General features: G+C 38.4%; 1 protein-coding gene across 1 annotated transcript in view; it reads left to right on the forward strand.

The window, feature by feature from the left end:
• The window catches only part of LOC127414763 (adhesion G-protein coupled receptor D1-like), an 89,247-nt gene that overhangs the window by 40,921 nt on the left and 31,659 nt on the right, over nucleotides 1–16,667 (forward strand). Inside the window, exons 8-13 of the mRNA XM_051653027.1 lie at nucleotides 1,468–1,623; nucleotides 2,271–2,330; nucleotides 2,447–2,573; nucleotides 3,421–3,528; nucleotides 6,289–6,364; nucleotides 8,168–8,309. Of these exons, the coding sequence (XP_051508987.1) occupies nucleotides 1,468–1,623; nucleotides 2,271–2,330; nucleotides 2,447–2,573; nucleotides 3,421–3,528; nucleotides 6,289–6,364; nucleotides 8,168–8,309 (669 nt within the window). The remainder of the gene's footprint in view (nucleotides 1–1,467; nucleotides 1,624–2,270; nucleotides 2,331–2,446; nucleotides 2,574–3,420; nucleotides 3,529–6,288; nucleotides 6,365–8,167; nucleotides 8,310–16,667) is intronic.

Genomic DNA, 16,667 nt, shown 5'->3' on the forward strand with positions numbered 1-16,667 from the left:
TAAAAGAAAACATTTTTAGTGAATTGTTGGCCTTCTGGAAAGTATATTAATTTACTGTATATGTAATCAATACTTGGTAGGGGCTCATTTTGCTTTAATTACTGCCTCAATTCGGCGTGGCATGGAGATGATCAGTTTGTGGCACTGCTGAGGTGGTATGGAAGCCCAGGTTTCTTTGACAGTGGCCTTCAGCTCATCTGCATTTTTTGGTCTCTTGTTTCTCATTTTCCTCTTGACAATACCCCATAGATTCTCTATGGGGTTCTGGTCTGGTGAGTTTTCTGGCCAGTCAAGCACACCAAGACCATGGTCATTTTACCAACTTTTGGTGCTTTTGGCAGTGTGGGCAGGTGCCAAATCCTGCTGGAAAATGAAATCAGCATCTTTAAAAAGCTGGTCAGCAGAAGGAAGCATGAAGTGCTCCAAAATTTCTTGGTAAACGGGTGCAGTGACTTTGGTTTTCAAAAAACACAATGGACCAACACCAGCAGATGACATTGCACCCCAAATCATCACAGACTGTGGAAACTTAACACTGGACTTCAAGCAACTTGGGCTATGAGCTTCTCCACCCTTCCTCCAGACTCTAGGACCTTGGTTTCCAAATGAAATACAAAACTTGCTCTCATCTGAAAAGAGGACTTTGGAACACTGGGCAACAGTCCAGTTCTTCTTCTCCTTAGCCCAGGTAAGACGCCTCTGACGTTGTCTGTGGTTCAGGAGTGGCTTAACAAGAGGAATACGACAACTGTAGCCAAATTCCTCGACATGTCTGTGTGTGGTGGCTCTTGATGCCTTGACCCCAGCCTCAGTCCATTCCTTGTGAAGTTCACCCAAATTCTTGAATCGATTTTGCTTGACAATCCTCATAAGGCTGCGGTTCTCTCAGTTGGTTGTGCATCTTTTTCTTCCACACTTTTTTCTTCCACTCAACTTTCTGTTAACATGCTTGGATACAGCACTCTGTGAACAGCCAGCTTCTTTGGCAATGAATGTTCGTGGCTTACCCTCCTTGTGAAGGGTGTCAATGATTGTCTTCTGGACAACTGTCAGATCAGCAGTCTTCCCCATGATTGTGTAGCCTAGTGAACCAAACTGAGAGACCATTTTGAAGGCTCAGGAAACCTTTGCAGGTGTTTTGAGTTGATTAGCTGATTGGCATGTCACCATATTCTAATTTTTTGAGATAGTGAATTGGTGGGTTTTTGTTAAATGTGAGCCAAAATCATCACAATTAAAAGAACCAAAGACTTAAACTACTTCAGTCTGTGTGCATTGAATTTATTTAATACACGAGTTTCACAATTTGAGTTGAATTACTGAAATAAATGAACTTTTCCACGATATTCTAATTTATTGAGATGCACCTGTATGTTATTGCTGGTAGTTTTTTGGAGTTCAGTTCATGCCACAATTCTGTCTTAATGTGTATGTGTGTATGTATTTATGTATGTATGTATATTACAGAGAACAACTGAGACACCCCAGCATGTCTCCACAAACCTATCAGAGAAAGTTGAAAGAATTCAGGATCCCATGCGATTACAAGCATTGGACTTCCTGCAGACTTTTAGTCTACCAAACAAGACTATACCTCAGGAAACAGCCAACAATCTTACACAGGTAACAGTATGTTCTTTATAGAATTTATTTTATTTCAATATTTTTTTTAATCCAAACCAAAAATGAGGCTTTTCTCTTTTTTTTAGTTGAACATGCTAAGTGTTTTCTTTGACTCTTAAGCAAATCTTTCCATCCCACATTTCTTTACCCAATTTTACATTTTGGTTGAGGCCATTCCATCAACTATATACAGTATAATTACTAGATATTCACCTTTAATCCAGATATTATTTAATAGTTATTCTTAATCTGATCACTTTTCTCTCCATGTGTGCTGGCGTCAGAACAAGCGCTAGTAGAAAAGCTTGACAGCAATAGAAATTTTGACTAAGGGGGTTAGATCTTAGCGGAGAGTCTATTCATGCTACAGAGCACACACATTTTCTAACTCTTCCTAGTCAACTCTCTCTTCTGTCTATCACGTGGTGTCTGAATGTAAAATGATAAGAATAACCATTCTCTACCATTCAAGAGTGTTTTGCATTATAACAATTGAAGTGATCCTCAGAAATATACACCAGTTGACAAATGTTTACCGGTTTACCATTTTGGGATATCACCCACCCCAATTCACATACACCAACAAACAAATGCACACCCTCACCTATGGATTATAATTATCCCATATCCTGTTCTGTGTGTTGCAGTCTTTACTGAGGAGTGTGGATGAGGTCATCACCTCCTCCGACTGGAGCGATAATGATGAGGTATGTTAAACGGATGGATGTATGAGATACTGATGAGATATCACCTTCCTCTGATTTGTGTACCCTCAATAAGCAGTGATTCTATTTATTACATTTTTTTGTCGTGGGATGATCAGTGGAGTCCAGTGGTCAGTGGGCTGGTGGAGACCATGGATAAGGTGATGGTGCACATGGCCTCCAGACTTCAGTCTGACCCGGACTCAGAGGCTCCTCTGTCCATAGGAGGCAAGAGCTCTGTGGCAGGTCAGTACACACACACACACACACACACACACACACACACACGCACACACACACTGAAACACTAAATTTTCAGAATATCTATTCTTAGAAATGTATGCCCACTCCCCTTCCACTACATGGCTGACTTGAAGAGTCATGTAGAGTATGTAGAGTATGTCCAAGTATGCTCACCGGGGAAGTGTATAGAATACATGGCATGCATGAATGCAGTGTCCGGCACACAAGGTGTGCATCACAATGTGCAATTAGTCCTAAATGAATGAATTTGAGGTCTGAACCGAGACAGTGAAAGGTGGTCTTGCAAAAAATAAAACAAAATTGCTTAATGAAGGAAGTCTGCTGTGTTTCAGTTGTTGGGCATTGATAGAAGCCAATGTGCAAGTCTATTGTGCTTTCTGAAAATGTATAACTAAATAATATGAGTAAGGCATGGAGCGTAGCATCTCTATATGGGTCTGATTTGAAAGATTTCAAATGATAAGTAAATTCTAAATCAGGCCCTTCAAGATTCCACACTTTTCAACCTCCCTCTCTGTCTCTCTTTATCTGTCCCTCTTCTCTTCTTTCTATGATCTTCCCTTGTTTTTTGATAAGACTGGGTGTCTAAGGGCCAGAGGTCACATGAGAAAACTTTTCAGTAGCCTGAGCTATTATTGACCTTCACTGTTACAGTCAGTGTGAGTAAAGCATAAATAAACACAAGATCACAGACAAAGAGAGTAGAAGGAGGATTTGTACAAGAACAAGAGATGATGCCGTGAAAAGAGAGCATCCCGTAACCCCACTCTCACAGCGCCCTCTAGGAACTGATGCAGTAACCAACACTAAACCTAACTCTCATCTCTAGATTACTCTCTGATGAAGATTCCTCAGAACTACAATCTGCCTAGCTACCGTTTCCCCACACAAGGAAAGAGTTACATCTCAGTTCCAGGAGAGGCCCTCACAATGCAGTGTGAGTGTGCACACACACACACACACACATCTCAAAACTGTGGAAGGTGTTGCATGAAAGGCATAGGAATGATCTGAAAAGTGGAGGATACACTATAAACCTTATCAGCTTGACTTATTAATATCAAGTGATGTAATGTTCGCACAACATTCCATATAACACTTGTGTTTTCATTCAGTCAATGAATTATTAATATTCAATAATTTTTAACATATACAGATATACACTCACTGAGCACTTTATAAGGAACACTATGGTCCTAATAAAGTGCCCTACTTGGTCTTCTGCTGTTGTAGCCCATCCGCCTCAAGGTTCGACGTGCTGTGCATTCTGAGATGATATTCTGCTCACTACAATTGTACAGCGTGGTTATCTGAGTTACCGTAGCCTTTCTGTCAGCTCAAACCAGTCTGGCCATTCTCCGTTGACCTGTCTCATCAACAAGGCTTTTCCGTCTGCAGAACTGCCGCTCACTGGATGTTTTTTGTTTTTGGCACCATTCGGAGTAAACTCTAGAGACTGTTGTGCGTGAAAATCCCAGGAGAAGAGCAGTTATGTAAATTTCAAACCAGCCCGCCTGGCTCCAACAATCATGCCACGGTCCAAATCACTGAGATCACATTTTTTCCCCATTCTGATGGTTGATGGAAGCATTAACTGTAGCTCCTAACCCATATCTATGTGATTTTATGCATTGCACTGTGCCAATCGATTGGCTGATTAGATAATCGCATGAATAAGTAGGTGTTCCTAATAAAGTGCTCAGTGAGTTTATGTAAATAACACATTATTTTACATAGTGTGTGTGTAAGATCTAGTGTTATGATTCCAATGATGATGTTTCCAATGCGAATAGTTCCAGGTTCAAAGCCTGCCTGTGTTTACAATTTTTGTTTATAAACCAATCAAAACTGCCACTGTATGTCAGTGAACGTTTATCAGAAAGACCGAACATTGAATGCATTTATTTTATTTATTTCACTGGACCGTAGAGCAGGAGACAGAGGAGTGATAGAGAACATTGTCGCCTTATTGAAAAATGTCACACACAAGAATGTCACTTCTGCCAGGATCTGCCTCAGACTAGAATGGATAGTACTTGTAACTTTTGGAGCAAGCACATTTGCTAAATAGAGTTGTTATGTGTTTATTGGAACAAACAAATCTTGGACTGGAGCATACGCATACGAAATGGAATGGATTGCCAAACAACCCTCCAATATTTTTTCATTTTTGAATGGAAGATGGCAGATTGCCGTTCCGGATTATCCCGGCCCAATTTAAACCCTGAATATGAGTAAATGCGTGCAAACACACACATACACACACACACACATATCTCAGTGCTTTAGGAGGCTTTGGACTGGGGTGAAAGTATACGTTTTCACAAAAAAGCGATTCAGAGCATTTATTTGTTGACTGTTTATTTGTTGTTTGTGGCTGAAAGAGAAAAAGAGGGTAATACATTTAACTCTGAGGCCTTTCTGCTGCTTTGATTAACCTGCCAATTACACATGTCCCTTGAGAAGAAAACATTATATAATATGGGGTAGTTTGGTGCAGAATTCCAAGAAAAGCAAAGCAAGTCTGCTTGTTTAAGGTATGTATGTTTTTTGTGTGTGTGTTTTTTTATACAAGCAACAGTTGAAGAGAGAGTGTTGCAATGTGTGTTTCCAATGTGGTGGCAATAATTATAAAGGCATTAAATGTTTTGTTTGTTTGACACTGTTTTGGGGTAAGCTCCCCTCAGCTCCTTTGGCTCAGTGCTAAATTTGAGCTCCCCTCCCTTCATTATAAATTGTTTTAATAATCTATTAAAACTCTATTATCAAAAATTGCACACAAACATTGGCATTGGCATAAAGGTGCCACTGATCTGCTTCTCCTGTGCAGCCGGGCACATGGTGCACCTCATTAAAATAAACAAGCATAGCTTTTATATGCCAATTAAAGACAGATAAAGAGGGAGCGCATTGGAACCGTTTGTATTTCCGTCAGTCCAAGATTCTTTTAGTCTTCATAAAAACATTTGTAGAGAGAAACATTTGTTTGTTTAATCCTTGGTTTGCAAGGTTATTGGCCCAGAGCTCATCTGAAGGCCAACTCAGAGGACTTTTGGGTCTGACGTTTCTTATTTGGTCCATTAACATTTTCTAGCAACACCTGTAAAATTACTAATAAGCTAATTTAAGTTGTTTCAAATTGATCAAACAATATATTTCAAAGCAGGCAGCTCAGCTTTTATGCATACAATGTTATTGTCTTACATTTCATATTCATATCATCAGAATTTGTAGGAATAGTTTTTCCAAAAATGAAAATTCTGTCATTATTTACTCATGAAGCTCCAATCCCGTCTGACTTTCTTTCTTACGTGAAATACAAAAGGTGAATTTTATAAATGGTTTTCACAGGGTTTATTTGCTATATAATGCAATTTAATAGTGACTCTGGTCTTTCAAGCTAAAAAAAAAGCCCACAATAAAAATACTCAATGCGACTTAAGCACAGTATTTCAAGTCTTCTGAAGCAGTATGATCACACTTGTGTGTGAACACAAATCTTTCCCATTAGAGGGTCACTGAGAGGACCACATACAGGGCTGACAAATATGAATCTGTCCCTTCTGTGCATTTCAACAGCTTCCCAACACATTCTAAAAACACACACACACATGCACACATACATTACAAATAAGTTGTGATCAGTGTGATCCAATGTTAATACTTCTCTAATACTTGTGTCTCTTTAACCCTGTAGCTCAGACTACAATTGTGGGCCTCTTCTACCACAAAATGCACAACTACTACAAAAAGATCAGCCCTCTACAAACAAGGTGAAGTATGTGTGTGTATTTCCTGTTGTGCATGGTGTTCCTCTGTGCATGTCTTTATCCCTGTCTTTCTCTCTCATCTGAGCCACTTAGCTCAGTGTCTGATACTCCCAGCCATTAAGTTGGCTGATAACAGTCTCTTCTAATGTTAACACTGCCGTGATCAGTACTCAAGTCACTTTATTTATTTTAGCTCAGCTCTGGGATTCAGCAGGCCTCCTTTTACATAACTGCACTGTTTAACAGATCCAGGAGTTGCAGTGTGTGGCCAGGGTATATTCATGTTAACATCCAATCATTTATGTGATCCCAGAGATATGTGATGAGATGCAGTTGACACAAAATCTTCTTTACTCTGTCAGCTAGTTTGCTCTGGCAGGTATAAGAAGGAGGATAGAGGATTTATAAAGTAATTTGGCAGAAGCTGGATATGGCTGTTGGGTTAAAGGGATAGTTCCCCCAAAAATGAAAATTCTCTCATCATTTACTCACCCTCATGCCATCCCAGATGTGTATGACTTTCTTCTGCTGAACACAAACTTTTTTAGAAGAATATTTCAGCTCTGTAGGTCAATACAATGCAAATGAATGGTGATAGGCACTATTAGCTCCATAAAACACAGACAATCATGGTAAAAAAAAAAAAAAAAAAAAGCAATTCATACGACTCCAGTGGTTAAATTAATTTCTTCTAAAGTGATGGAGTCGCTTTGGGTGAGAAACAGATCAGTATTTAAGTCCTTTTCACTATAATTGTTTACTTCCGGTCGCACTCCGATGCCTGTCTACGACAGGACTCAGTTCATTCCACCTCTCACATGACGTAAGCACGTTGGCATGTTCAATTGAAAGCAAAACCAATTAAGCTTGTGAACAGCATTTTCTTGTAAACAAATCAAGCTGCACTTCCTGTTGTATCACGTCAGTTCTCGCATGAAAATGCCAATGCTCTCTTACATCGCGCGAGAGGGGGAGGGAACCGAGTTCCCTCGTGGATGCACACAAGAGAGCAACTTAAATAAATTAAGGACTTAAATATTGATCTTTTTCTCACCCAATGCGATTGTATCACTTGAGAAGACATTAATTTAACCACTGGAGTCATAGGATTACTTTTACTATGATTGTCTGTGCTTTTTGGAGCTTTAAAGTGCTAATCACCATCCACTTGCATTGTATGGACCTACAGAGCTGAGATATTCTTCAAAAAATCTTTGTTTGTGTTCAGCAGATGAAAGAAAGTAATACATATCTGGTATGGCATGAGGGTGATTAAATGATAAGAGAATTAAAATTTTTGAGTGAACTAAATTTTTAATGACCCTGGAGTCTAAAAATCTTAGTATAGTTGTATAGTTTGCTCACTTCATATTAGATAGCAGGGACTAAAAACTGTTCAAGCAACGAAATCGAAAGCAAATAAAAAATTTTGCTGAATGTAACCGAAAATGGGAAAGAAGTCCCTTTCAAGAGAGATCACACTCAGACACATATCAACACAAATGCAGATTGTAATCCATAGAGATTCTGTCACCTCAGACTGAAGAGAGCGAGATCTCAGCAAAACAGTCGGCAAGTGGGACACCCTCTGTGTTGATTGGAGTCTGCTAGTGTGTGGCTTAATTTGTCTTTCTGTTTGTCTGTCTATCAGTATAGCCTGTTAACTATTGCTGTTAGTTGTTATTACTGATTTGATTTTTGTTCCTCCCAGATGTCATAAACACAGTTGTCTTTGTTTGTTCTACAGAATCTGGAAAGTTGTACAAGTGTGACTGATTGATTGTGACAGACTCTTTGTCCCTGTAGGATTAATGAGGCAGTGGATTTTAAAGATCACAAGATCCAGATGGCCAGTCATCTTATTTCTCTAAAGGTGGAGCCCTCACCTACCCTGTCAATCAATCTGTCCACAGAGCCTCTCATCAGGATTGTCCTCACCCACCAGCTGGTAGGAGAAACTCACTCTCATTTACCTTTTGTGTTATGTTATATATTTAGTTGGGAGTGCGGGTGCTTATGTGAATGTGTCTGTTCTTATCATTGTGGTTTGATTGAGAGATTTGTGTGGCACTTTGAAAACTTTATCTCACTAAAATCTTCCCATTGTGTTCCTTAAAATAGTTGTTATTAATAACACACTTTCAAAGGTGTGGTCTTAATATGTTGGAGGAAAACGTTCAAAAACCATCTTACTTTTGCGGCCTCTTTAGGGTTTTGTTCTTTCAGCGAGCTATGGGAGTATGTTAGACAAGAACGCCATCGTCGGAGAGCAGACATGCCAGCACTAACCATGGAAATCCATTTCGGTTTGCATCATCCCTTGCGCTCATTTTTTATTTTTTTATTTCTGAAACAGAGAGTGCAATTCGCCAAAAGTAAAGTGGTCTGAACACTGGAACCATAAGCCTTGAGGGCTTTTGAAAAGGGAAAGATGATTTGATTTAACAAGGAGCTTATTTGGCGCGTGTGCACGCAGATGCTACGACTCAGTTGAGGATGGGTCCATCTGCCAAATTTCCATGGGAAACACATGAAAAATGGTCACAGAAGGCATGTAGACGAGCTAACTAATACAGGATGCTTTTGGATGGTATTCACTGTGAAGAAAGACAGAAGGCGCTCACTGTAGCATTGGATTTCACACTTACTGTAAATGCAACACCACGTTCCACAGCTATCCATCAGCTAACCCACTTTTGACAATTCACTGTGCCCTTTACCATTATATAAAACCTCCTAAACATTGCAGTCTGTCACAACCCTCTTAAACAAAGAGTTCTTCATGAATCAAAAAAAGAAATTGAAGTCATCCAAGCATATGCACTCCCTTGCCACTATAATTCTCTCAAAGAAAAAAAATTACTTGTTATTTAATTGAACAGTCGTTATATTTTCCTAGTCAATTTTGTAGTGCTTTTACGGCATTCAAATTAAAACCATGCTGGTATGCATGTAACTATAGAGACAGGCTTTTGTTTTGCTGGCTTGTTCATGGTTTTGTGAGAGATGTTTTTTCAGTCATGTTTGTTTGAACAGACATTACTGCGTAAGTGCATGTTGAAAATTATGTGGATGTCTTTGTACAAAGGACATTAAACCAAATGGGAATAACCTGCTTAAAGACACTGACTGAAGATTAGCAAGATAATTCTTGTGTTCCTCAGTATCTACGGTCATGGATGGTAGGTAAAGAGGAAAGGTAGGGGTGATCAATAGAGAGAAGAAGAAAAAACTCAATAAGCTGTTTGCCAATCCCTGACTGTATGACTCATTGACCTGAATCTCACATCTCAAAAGTATGTTGAGGTTCAAATTAGGAAAAGTGGCACTGGATGTTTTTATTTCCCCTGGTAGTTTCAATGAGGGACTAATTTTTCTTGGGACACTGACTTCCTGTCTACAGGTTTAGGACTGACCAGAACAGAGGCTTTACTGTCTGCGCAGAGTTTCATGAGTAACAAATGTTACTTTTCTGAATCTCTAGATCAATAATGTGTGTGTGTGGGAGTGGCAACACTGTTGTCTAAGTATTTTGGAGAAGGCAAATTGTTCGTGACTTTCTCCCTGTGATAAGAGCATTGGGCTTGATTTGTGTTGATTTATTGCCTGAACTACACTAGAGATGTGCAAAATAAATAGGCTAAATAATGAGGTACTAAAAACGTTTCAAGGAACAAAAACAAAAACTGAAAACAAACTAAATGTTTAGCAGAACGTAACCAAAAAAACGGAACAAAGTTATTTTTAAATGCTGGTAACCAGTTAATTTCGTTCTGATAATTTTTTCATGAAACTAAAGGCCAAAGTGTTTATCACAGAATATTTTTGGAAATACAACACTTCATGTTGCCCAAAAAAATTTACCATGTGCTTTGATCCAGAAGGAAACTGCTGCATCACACATTTCTTTGCCTAATTGTCCGTTGTGGATGTCGCATTCTGTGAATGAAGACCTTTTTGACAAATATGTATAATTACTACATACACATGCACGGTTAATCCAGATTCAAGGAAAATATTATTAGAGGTAAAAAGTACTTTTCTCAGTTTTTTCCAAGTCAACATAATTACTGTTAGATATGATGCATTAATACAGATTTGATGCTGCTGTATTTTTGACTGAGAAGCAGTTCTGTATTTAAAATTAGACTTATCTGTTAACTGTATGTTTGTTATGATAAATGCTGAAAAATCCACCACACTGGAAAAAATAGCTAATTTTCGCTTATTTTGGTGAGACAATTGGCTTATTTTGGGCTTGTTTTCCAGACCATGTTGCTTGTTTCTCTTGCGAGATCTGGCAACACTGCAATTGGTATTTCACCCACCTCTTAACGCAGAGTACTGTCATTTTAAAAGAATGTTATTAACCGTTCTTTTATTTAGTTCTAACCGGTTACCATTATGAGAGGAGGCTGTGGAACTTCTGAACCGGAATGAAACAATACAGTTTTTGCTCAGAACAAACCGAAATGAAAAACTTTAAATTTTTAGTCCCTGTAAATAACTATAACCTTCTTATGGCACACAGAAAGATGGAGACCTACGTACAATATTGATAACTTATAATGATGGGAATTGCATGCTATTTAAATTCTGAGAGTACTTGCCTTGTGATTTTTTGTTCAAGGCAGTGTACTTGTTACAAATTAGGTGCTTTGATAGTTGTTTGTAGTTTAGGGATGGGTCAGGATCAGTAACGATTCCTTTAAGACTGCACAGGAAGTATGACTTCCCTCTGAAATTCAGAAGAAGTGCAGCAATGATGAGTTTAATACAAATAATCTATATAAATAACATTTTACCCTTTGTGAATTTATTTTAGCAAATAAAAGTGTAAAATACATCACATCACTATTGTGCTGTTCATTTAAGTAATGCAATCTGCATTTTTCTACATGAATATGTCCATAGAAGTCAGTGGATGCATGACGCATAGAGCCCCATTGAATCAGTACTTCAATGGGAGTCTATGGCAGATACCTGTACCATGTGATTTCAGGGGAGTAAAAGAGGCTCTAAACTAGTCATTTTGGGAGTCATATCTCCGGGAGTCAATGGAAACTTCATGAGCGTTATTTCAATTGGATCTGCATCGGACATTGAGTTTATATCAATACATTTTTGTCCAGCCCTGCTTCTCTATATGATTATGTTCTCAAACAGGAGGGGCTTTGCAACAAAAAGCCAATAATTGAAACTGTGATGTATGTGATTGATAGTGATTGAATTGTAAAAGCACTGTTGTAGTACGTAGGCATGTGACAGTATTTGGTATTATGGTATATCACGGTAATTAACATGCACAATATTGTTATCATGGGCACTTCAAAATAACGAAAATAATTATAGATAACCTTTTAACCAAATTGTTTTGCTTATTCTGATAGCACAGTAGTTGTTTTCTATTAACGTATACAGATTGACAACACTGCGTGTAACGAATCCAGATTGACAACACTGCGTGTATGCGGCATAAATTACACATGCATACTCTGATGTAAACAAAACCAACGTGGATGAGAAGCATGGCTTCGCAGCCACCCTTTAACCACTCTCTAAAAGGGTTAAGTTGGAAGTTTTTTGTGTTCCATAAAAAAAGGGATTGTTGGTCGGAGATGGTTTCCCTTTGTGTAAAATATGTGGCAGAAAAGTGGCAGTGAAACACAGGAACATCTCCAACATGCTCACTCATCTGGGGGACAATCATCCCGTGCAATTTAGTGAGATAAAGGTAAGTTGTGACAGTTCTGCTCATTTTTCCAAACTGTTTTAAACAACTGAGAGACAACTAGCTAAGTGACAACTAAAGGCCAAAGTATACTTTGTGCGTCCGCATGGTGGATTGCTCTGCGCACAGTATGCATGACGTAAATTTCGTCATAATCCAGTGCGCGCCGGACAGATTTTCTCAACTCGTGGATGTGGTCATCGTCTGTGCGCATTGTCGCCGTATGCGCCGGCCATTGACTCTACTAAAAGAGGATCACAAAGAAGTTGTAGTGGGCATATGTCAAACACGTTCATATTTGCTCGCGGTCAGAAGAGTATATTTACAAAGGCAACATGGTCGACCAGGCGTGAGCTGATCTGGAACACTCAAAAACTAAGTATACCTGGGCTTTAAGACAACAAAGAAAGTGAACTGTTGTTGCCATTTGCAGATAATGAGTAGCTTGCAGTTGACTCTCATGAATGAAGCCCTGTCATGTACATTCTCTGCTCATCTGCTGTCATCTCTGCTTTGCTCCGAAAAAAACAGTTTAAGTATTGATATAGTAAAAAGTGTTTGTTTTTTCATTCTAACTTTGCTGTTGTGTTAACTACAAAAACATATGAGTTATAAACCTTTAGACAACGGCTGACAATCAGACTGATTTTTTTGAAAAAGAGTTCACAACCTGAGGTAGTAACAAGGTGATGCGGCCTTTACACTTTGGGATGTGAATTAATTTTTCAATAATAAATTAATGATTCAAGTCTGCTTATACATCATTTGCCAGATGTAGGGACCATCTAATTTCCATTATGTGGAAAACAGGGATGGAATCACTGAATCCAGTCATAAAAATGGCATTAGCTATAAAATGCGGAATGCCTCGGAATTTGACATATTTGGGATGAAAAATAATCACATTTAAATTGCGATATGTCCCATTGTGATTATTAAACTGCAAAATGGTGCAATTTAATTAAATAAATATATAATCTGCACGTGCTGTGCGCTTCAAAATGAATGTGTGTAATGAATTCAGAAAAAATAACCATTCAATAACAACAATATACATCATGACCTCTCATGTGTTTTTTCTGAAATATTACACCCGTTGGGCACATTAAATGTTCTGGAAAATTGTGCCTTGAAAAGAGTGGGAACCCTGTAAAACTCTGCTAGCTACACAGTAATGTTTGCATCTTGTAGTAGCAACTAAAATGCAGTTGTAATCAGCTAATACTAAGTCTTAATATAATTCTTAACATTCTTAATATTAATAATGGCAGTGCGGCACAATGATGATCTAAATATTAAGTTCAAGTGTAAACTAACGCAATCGTACGTTTCCATACAGTGTGAGTGAACTTGCGGTTATAACATGTATACTGTTGTTGTAGCCTAGTAGCTGGTCAAATTAGTCAAGCCTTACTTTAACATTGGCCTCAACAAGACAAGTTGTATGTCTGTACTGATCTGTAATGATCAGTGGCCCCGTGACATAATGACCATTTAAATATTAAGACATCCTCGTAATGTTATATTTGGCTATGTATCTATGGTGTTGATGGTAGTTTTTTAAATGTTCAGGGTTCTTTTCAAAGTTCTTTGTAAATTAATCTGTTAATTTAAAAGGACAGTTTGGTATTGAAAAAAGTTATTAAAGTTGTTATTAAGAGAACAGCAGTATAGTTTTTTATCTTCCAACCTGTTTTTGTAATGTAAGTCAATACCATGACAATACTATATACCGTCATAAAAGCTTCAGCAATTACCATGCCTAGTTTTGTGATGAGTGTTCAGGCTGCTCAGAGATACACACGCAGTACTTGCAATCTGACGTAACTCTTTTTTTTGCTTTCATAATTGAATATGTTACCTATTTTGTGGCAAAACAGTTTTGAGCTTAGTTAATTATTTTTGTTGAGAAATGTCACTGTTTGAGTAGTTGTGCAGCTTTGGGAGCAACATAGCAGACACCAAAAACAATAGTCTTTGCATCCCCACTTTTGAAATGCACCAGTTGATACTGGTCAGGATTCTCAACTAGTCATGCAACATACATCCGCCTAGTCAATAAATGAAGTTGAATAGTTTAACTGGATTTTTATCTTAATATTTGTTTTAGCTGCAATGAATGTTAAACTACACATACAGAAAAGGAGATGAATGAGGCAGAATACAGTTTGAACATACAAGCAGCAAATCACCTTACTGCTTCCTGACTCTCTTTTTGTCTTTTCTCCTCGCCTCTCCTTGTTCAGCTGTCCTTTTCTTTCCTCTCCTCTCCTCACCTGTCCCCTCACCTCCTCTGAAATTTCCCTGTTTCTCACTGCGGGATCACATGGCATGAACAAATGGAAAGAATGATTTCATGTGGAATGCTGGCGGCGCTCAGTGTGGGAATCAAGCGGATTTAAAAAAGATTTTTGACAAGCATACGTTTACAACCTAATAAAGCTTAAGCGCAGTGGACACAAAACAGAGAGAAGCTGCACACACTGAGTGGATGTCTGTTTGTACATTTACTCTAATCAGTCCACTTATTGGACATGATGAAGAGTTTAAATTGTTTCAAAGCTGTTAATTTTCATTCCAAAGGACCTGAAACCACCAAATCCATTGTGTAAACAAAGTGGCCTGGACATTCTTATGAGTAATACAATTATTAATTCTTCCATGTTTGTGTGTTCATGTGCATGTGGTTTTGGTCTTTAAAGATTTCTATGGGTGAATTACTGAACCACAATCAGTTTTGCTCCAAGAAGAATTTCCGGTTTTGGTTTAAATATAATTACAGATTCACAGGACTCTAATGGCTATTACAGCACATAAAAATCTCACCAAATATGACACACTTTTTGACTTATGACTTGGGACTTTTTGGTCTACTTAGAACAGTAAAGTTTTTACCCTTTTAAAATTTATAATAATGAGTGGTCCTGACTGCCAGACGCTTTTTATAACTTACACACACCCAGTTTCTCTGGGAACTTATTCACTTATGCGCTTACTTGCTCTCTCACTCAATCACTCCCTCGCTCCCCCATTCGCTCACTCAAACACTCCCTCACTTGCTCATTTACACACACATTCATTAACTCATTGAATTAATTCAATCACTCATTCACTCTTAATTGCTCACTATCGCTCATTCATACATTCATTCATTCATTCACTCGCTCGTTCTCTCTCTTTCTTTTTTCTCTCTCTCTTACCCAGTCTTTCTCTGAACTTTTCTTTGAGTTGGTCTGAATTGCTCTCTCTCTGTCTTTATTTCTTCTTCCTCTCTCATGCTTTCTCAGATGAATCTTTATAATCTTTAGCAGATGGTCTGTTGTAGCCAATGGCTGTGGATTGTGTGGCCTCCTCCTTCTCCCCTCTCTGCTTCTCTCTGTATCTCTCTCTTCCTCTCCCTCTGCCACTCTTGCATTCTGAAAACCTGAAAATTCCTTGAAATTAGCTTTTAAACAGTTGTTAAATTCTGCCATGCCTTGTTACACTTATCATTAAATCTTCAGACCAATCTCATGTTATGATTTGCAGCAAGCAAAACATCTCAACAAAATCTCTTGTAAGTTTTCTACTTCCTCATATAGCTTATTTTCCTTAACATTATGATAGAAATACCATTAAACTTTTTAAACGTCCCTACATGATTACCTGAGTGGGCCTGTGTAAAGTTTGGTCCACTGCATTATTTAGCGCTGACGGGTTCCAGATTTCAGCGTTATATCGAACCATTTCCCAGCTTTTTCCAGATTTCCGGAGGAAGTCTGACAACTGGCTGACCCCCAGAACACCTCTCTGGATTTCCCTTCACACCACGCACAGCTCCTATACAGATGTTTTACAGCCTCAGTCTCACCTGAGCAATATGTGGGCATGTGTACAGATGTTTTTACAGACGGACTATCCCAAACACATATGCATATACGGATGTTTAGAGAATTCCTCACAACAGTACGAGGTGGCGAATTAGTACCAATTCACCATATGAGTTCATTCATACAAATTAGTAAGAGTTATACACCCACCAATGAAAGACCCTTACCAATGAGGAGGCCACACATTCCCTCGTGTACTTGTCGTTCCCGATGTAGCATTTGTTCCATGTTAATCCCAACTTTTCCTAACTTTAACTCCTAACCCAAACCCCATCCCTAAACCTAACCATAAAGTGTAAGACCTTAACCTACCCAGAGCATAAACATAACTATGATATTAATGTTACAGTAAAAGCCCTCATGTGTAATTCGGAAGAATACAACACTTTTGGTTTCCAAACGCGTGTTCGTGGAGCATACAGTTGTGCTCAAAAGTTTGCATACCCTTGGAGAATTGGTAATATATGTACCATTTTTAAAGAAAACATGAGTGAGCAGGCAAAACACATTTCTTTTATTTCTTATGGGATTCATATTCAACTGTAGGTTATAACAGAATGGCACAATCATAAAACAAAACATGGCAACAAAGAAAAAAATGAAATGACCCCTGTTCAAAAGTCTGCATACTCTTAGTTCTTAATACTGTGTATTGCCCCCTTTAGCATCAATGACAGCGTGTAGTCTTTTGTAATAGTTGTCTATG

This window comes from Myxocyprinus asiaticus, chromosome 24 (assembly GCF_019703515.2).
Source record: "Myxocyprinus asiaticus isolate MX2 ecotype Aquarium Trade chromosome 24, UBuf_Myxa_2, whole genome shotgun sequence".
Classification (NCBI taxonomy): domain Eukaryota; kingdom Metazoa; phylum Chordata; class Actinopteri; order Cypriniformes; family Catostomidae; genus Myxocyprinus; species Myxocyprinus asiaticus.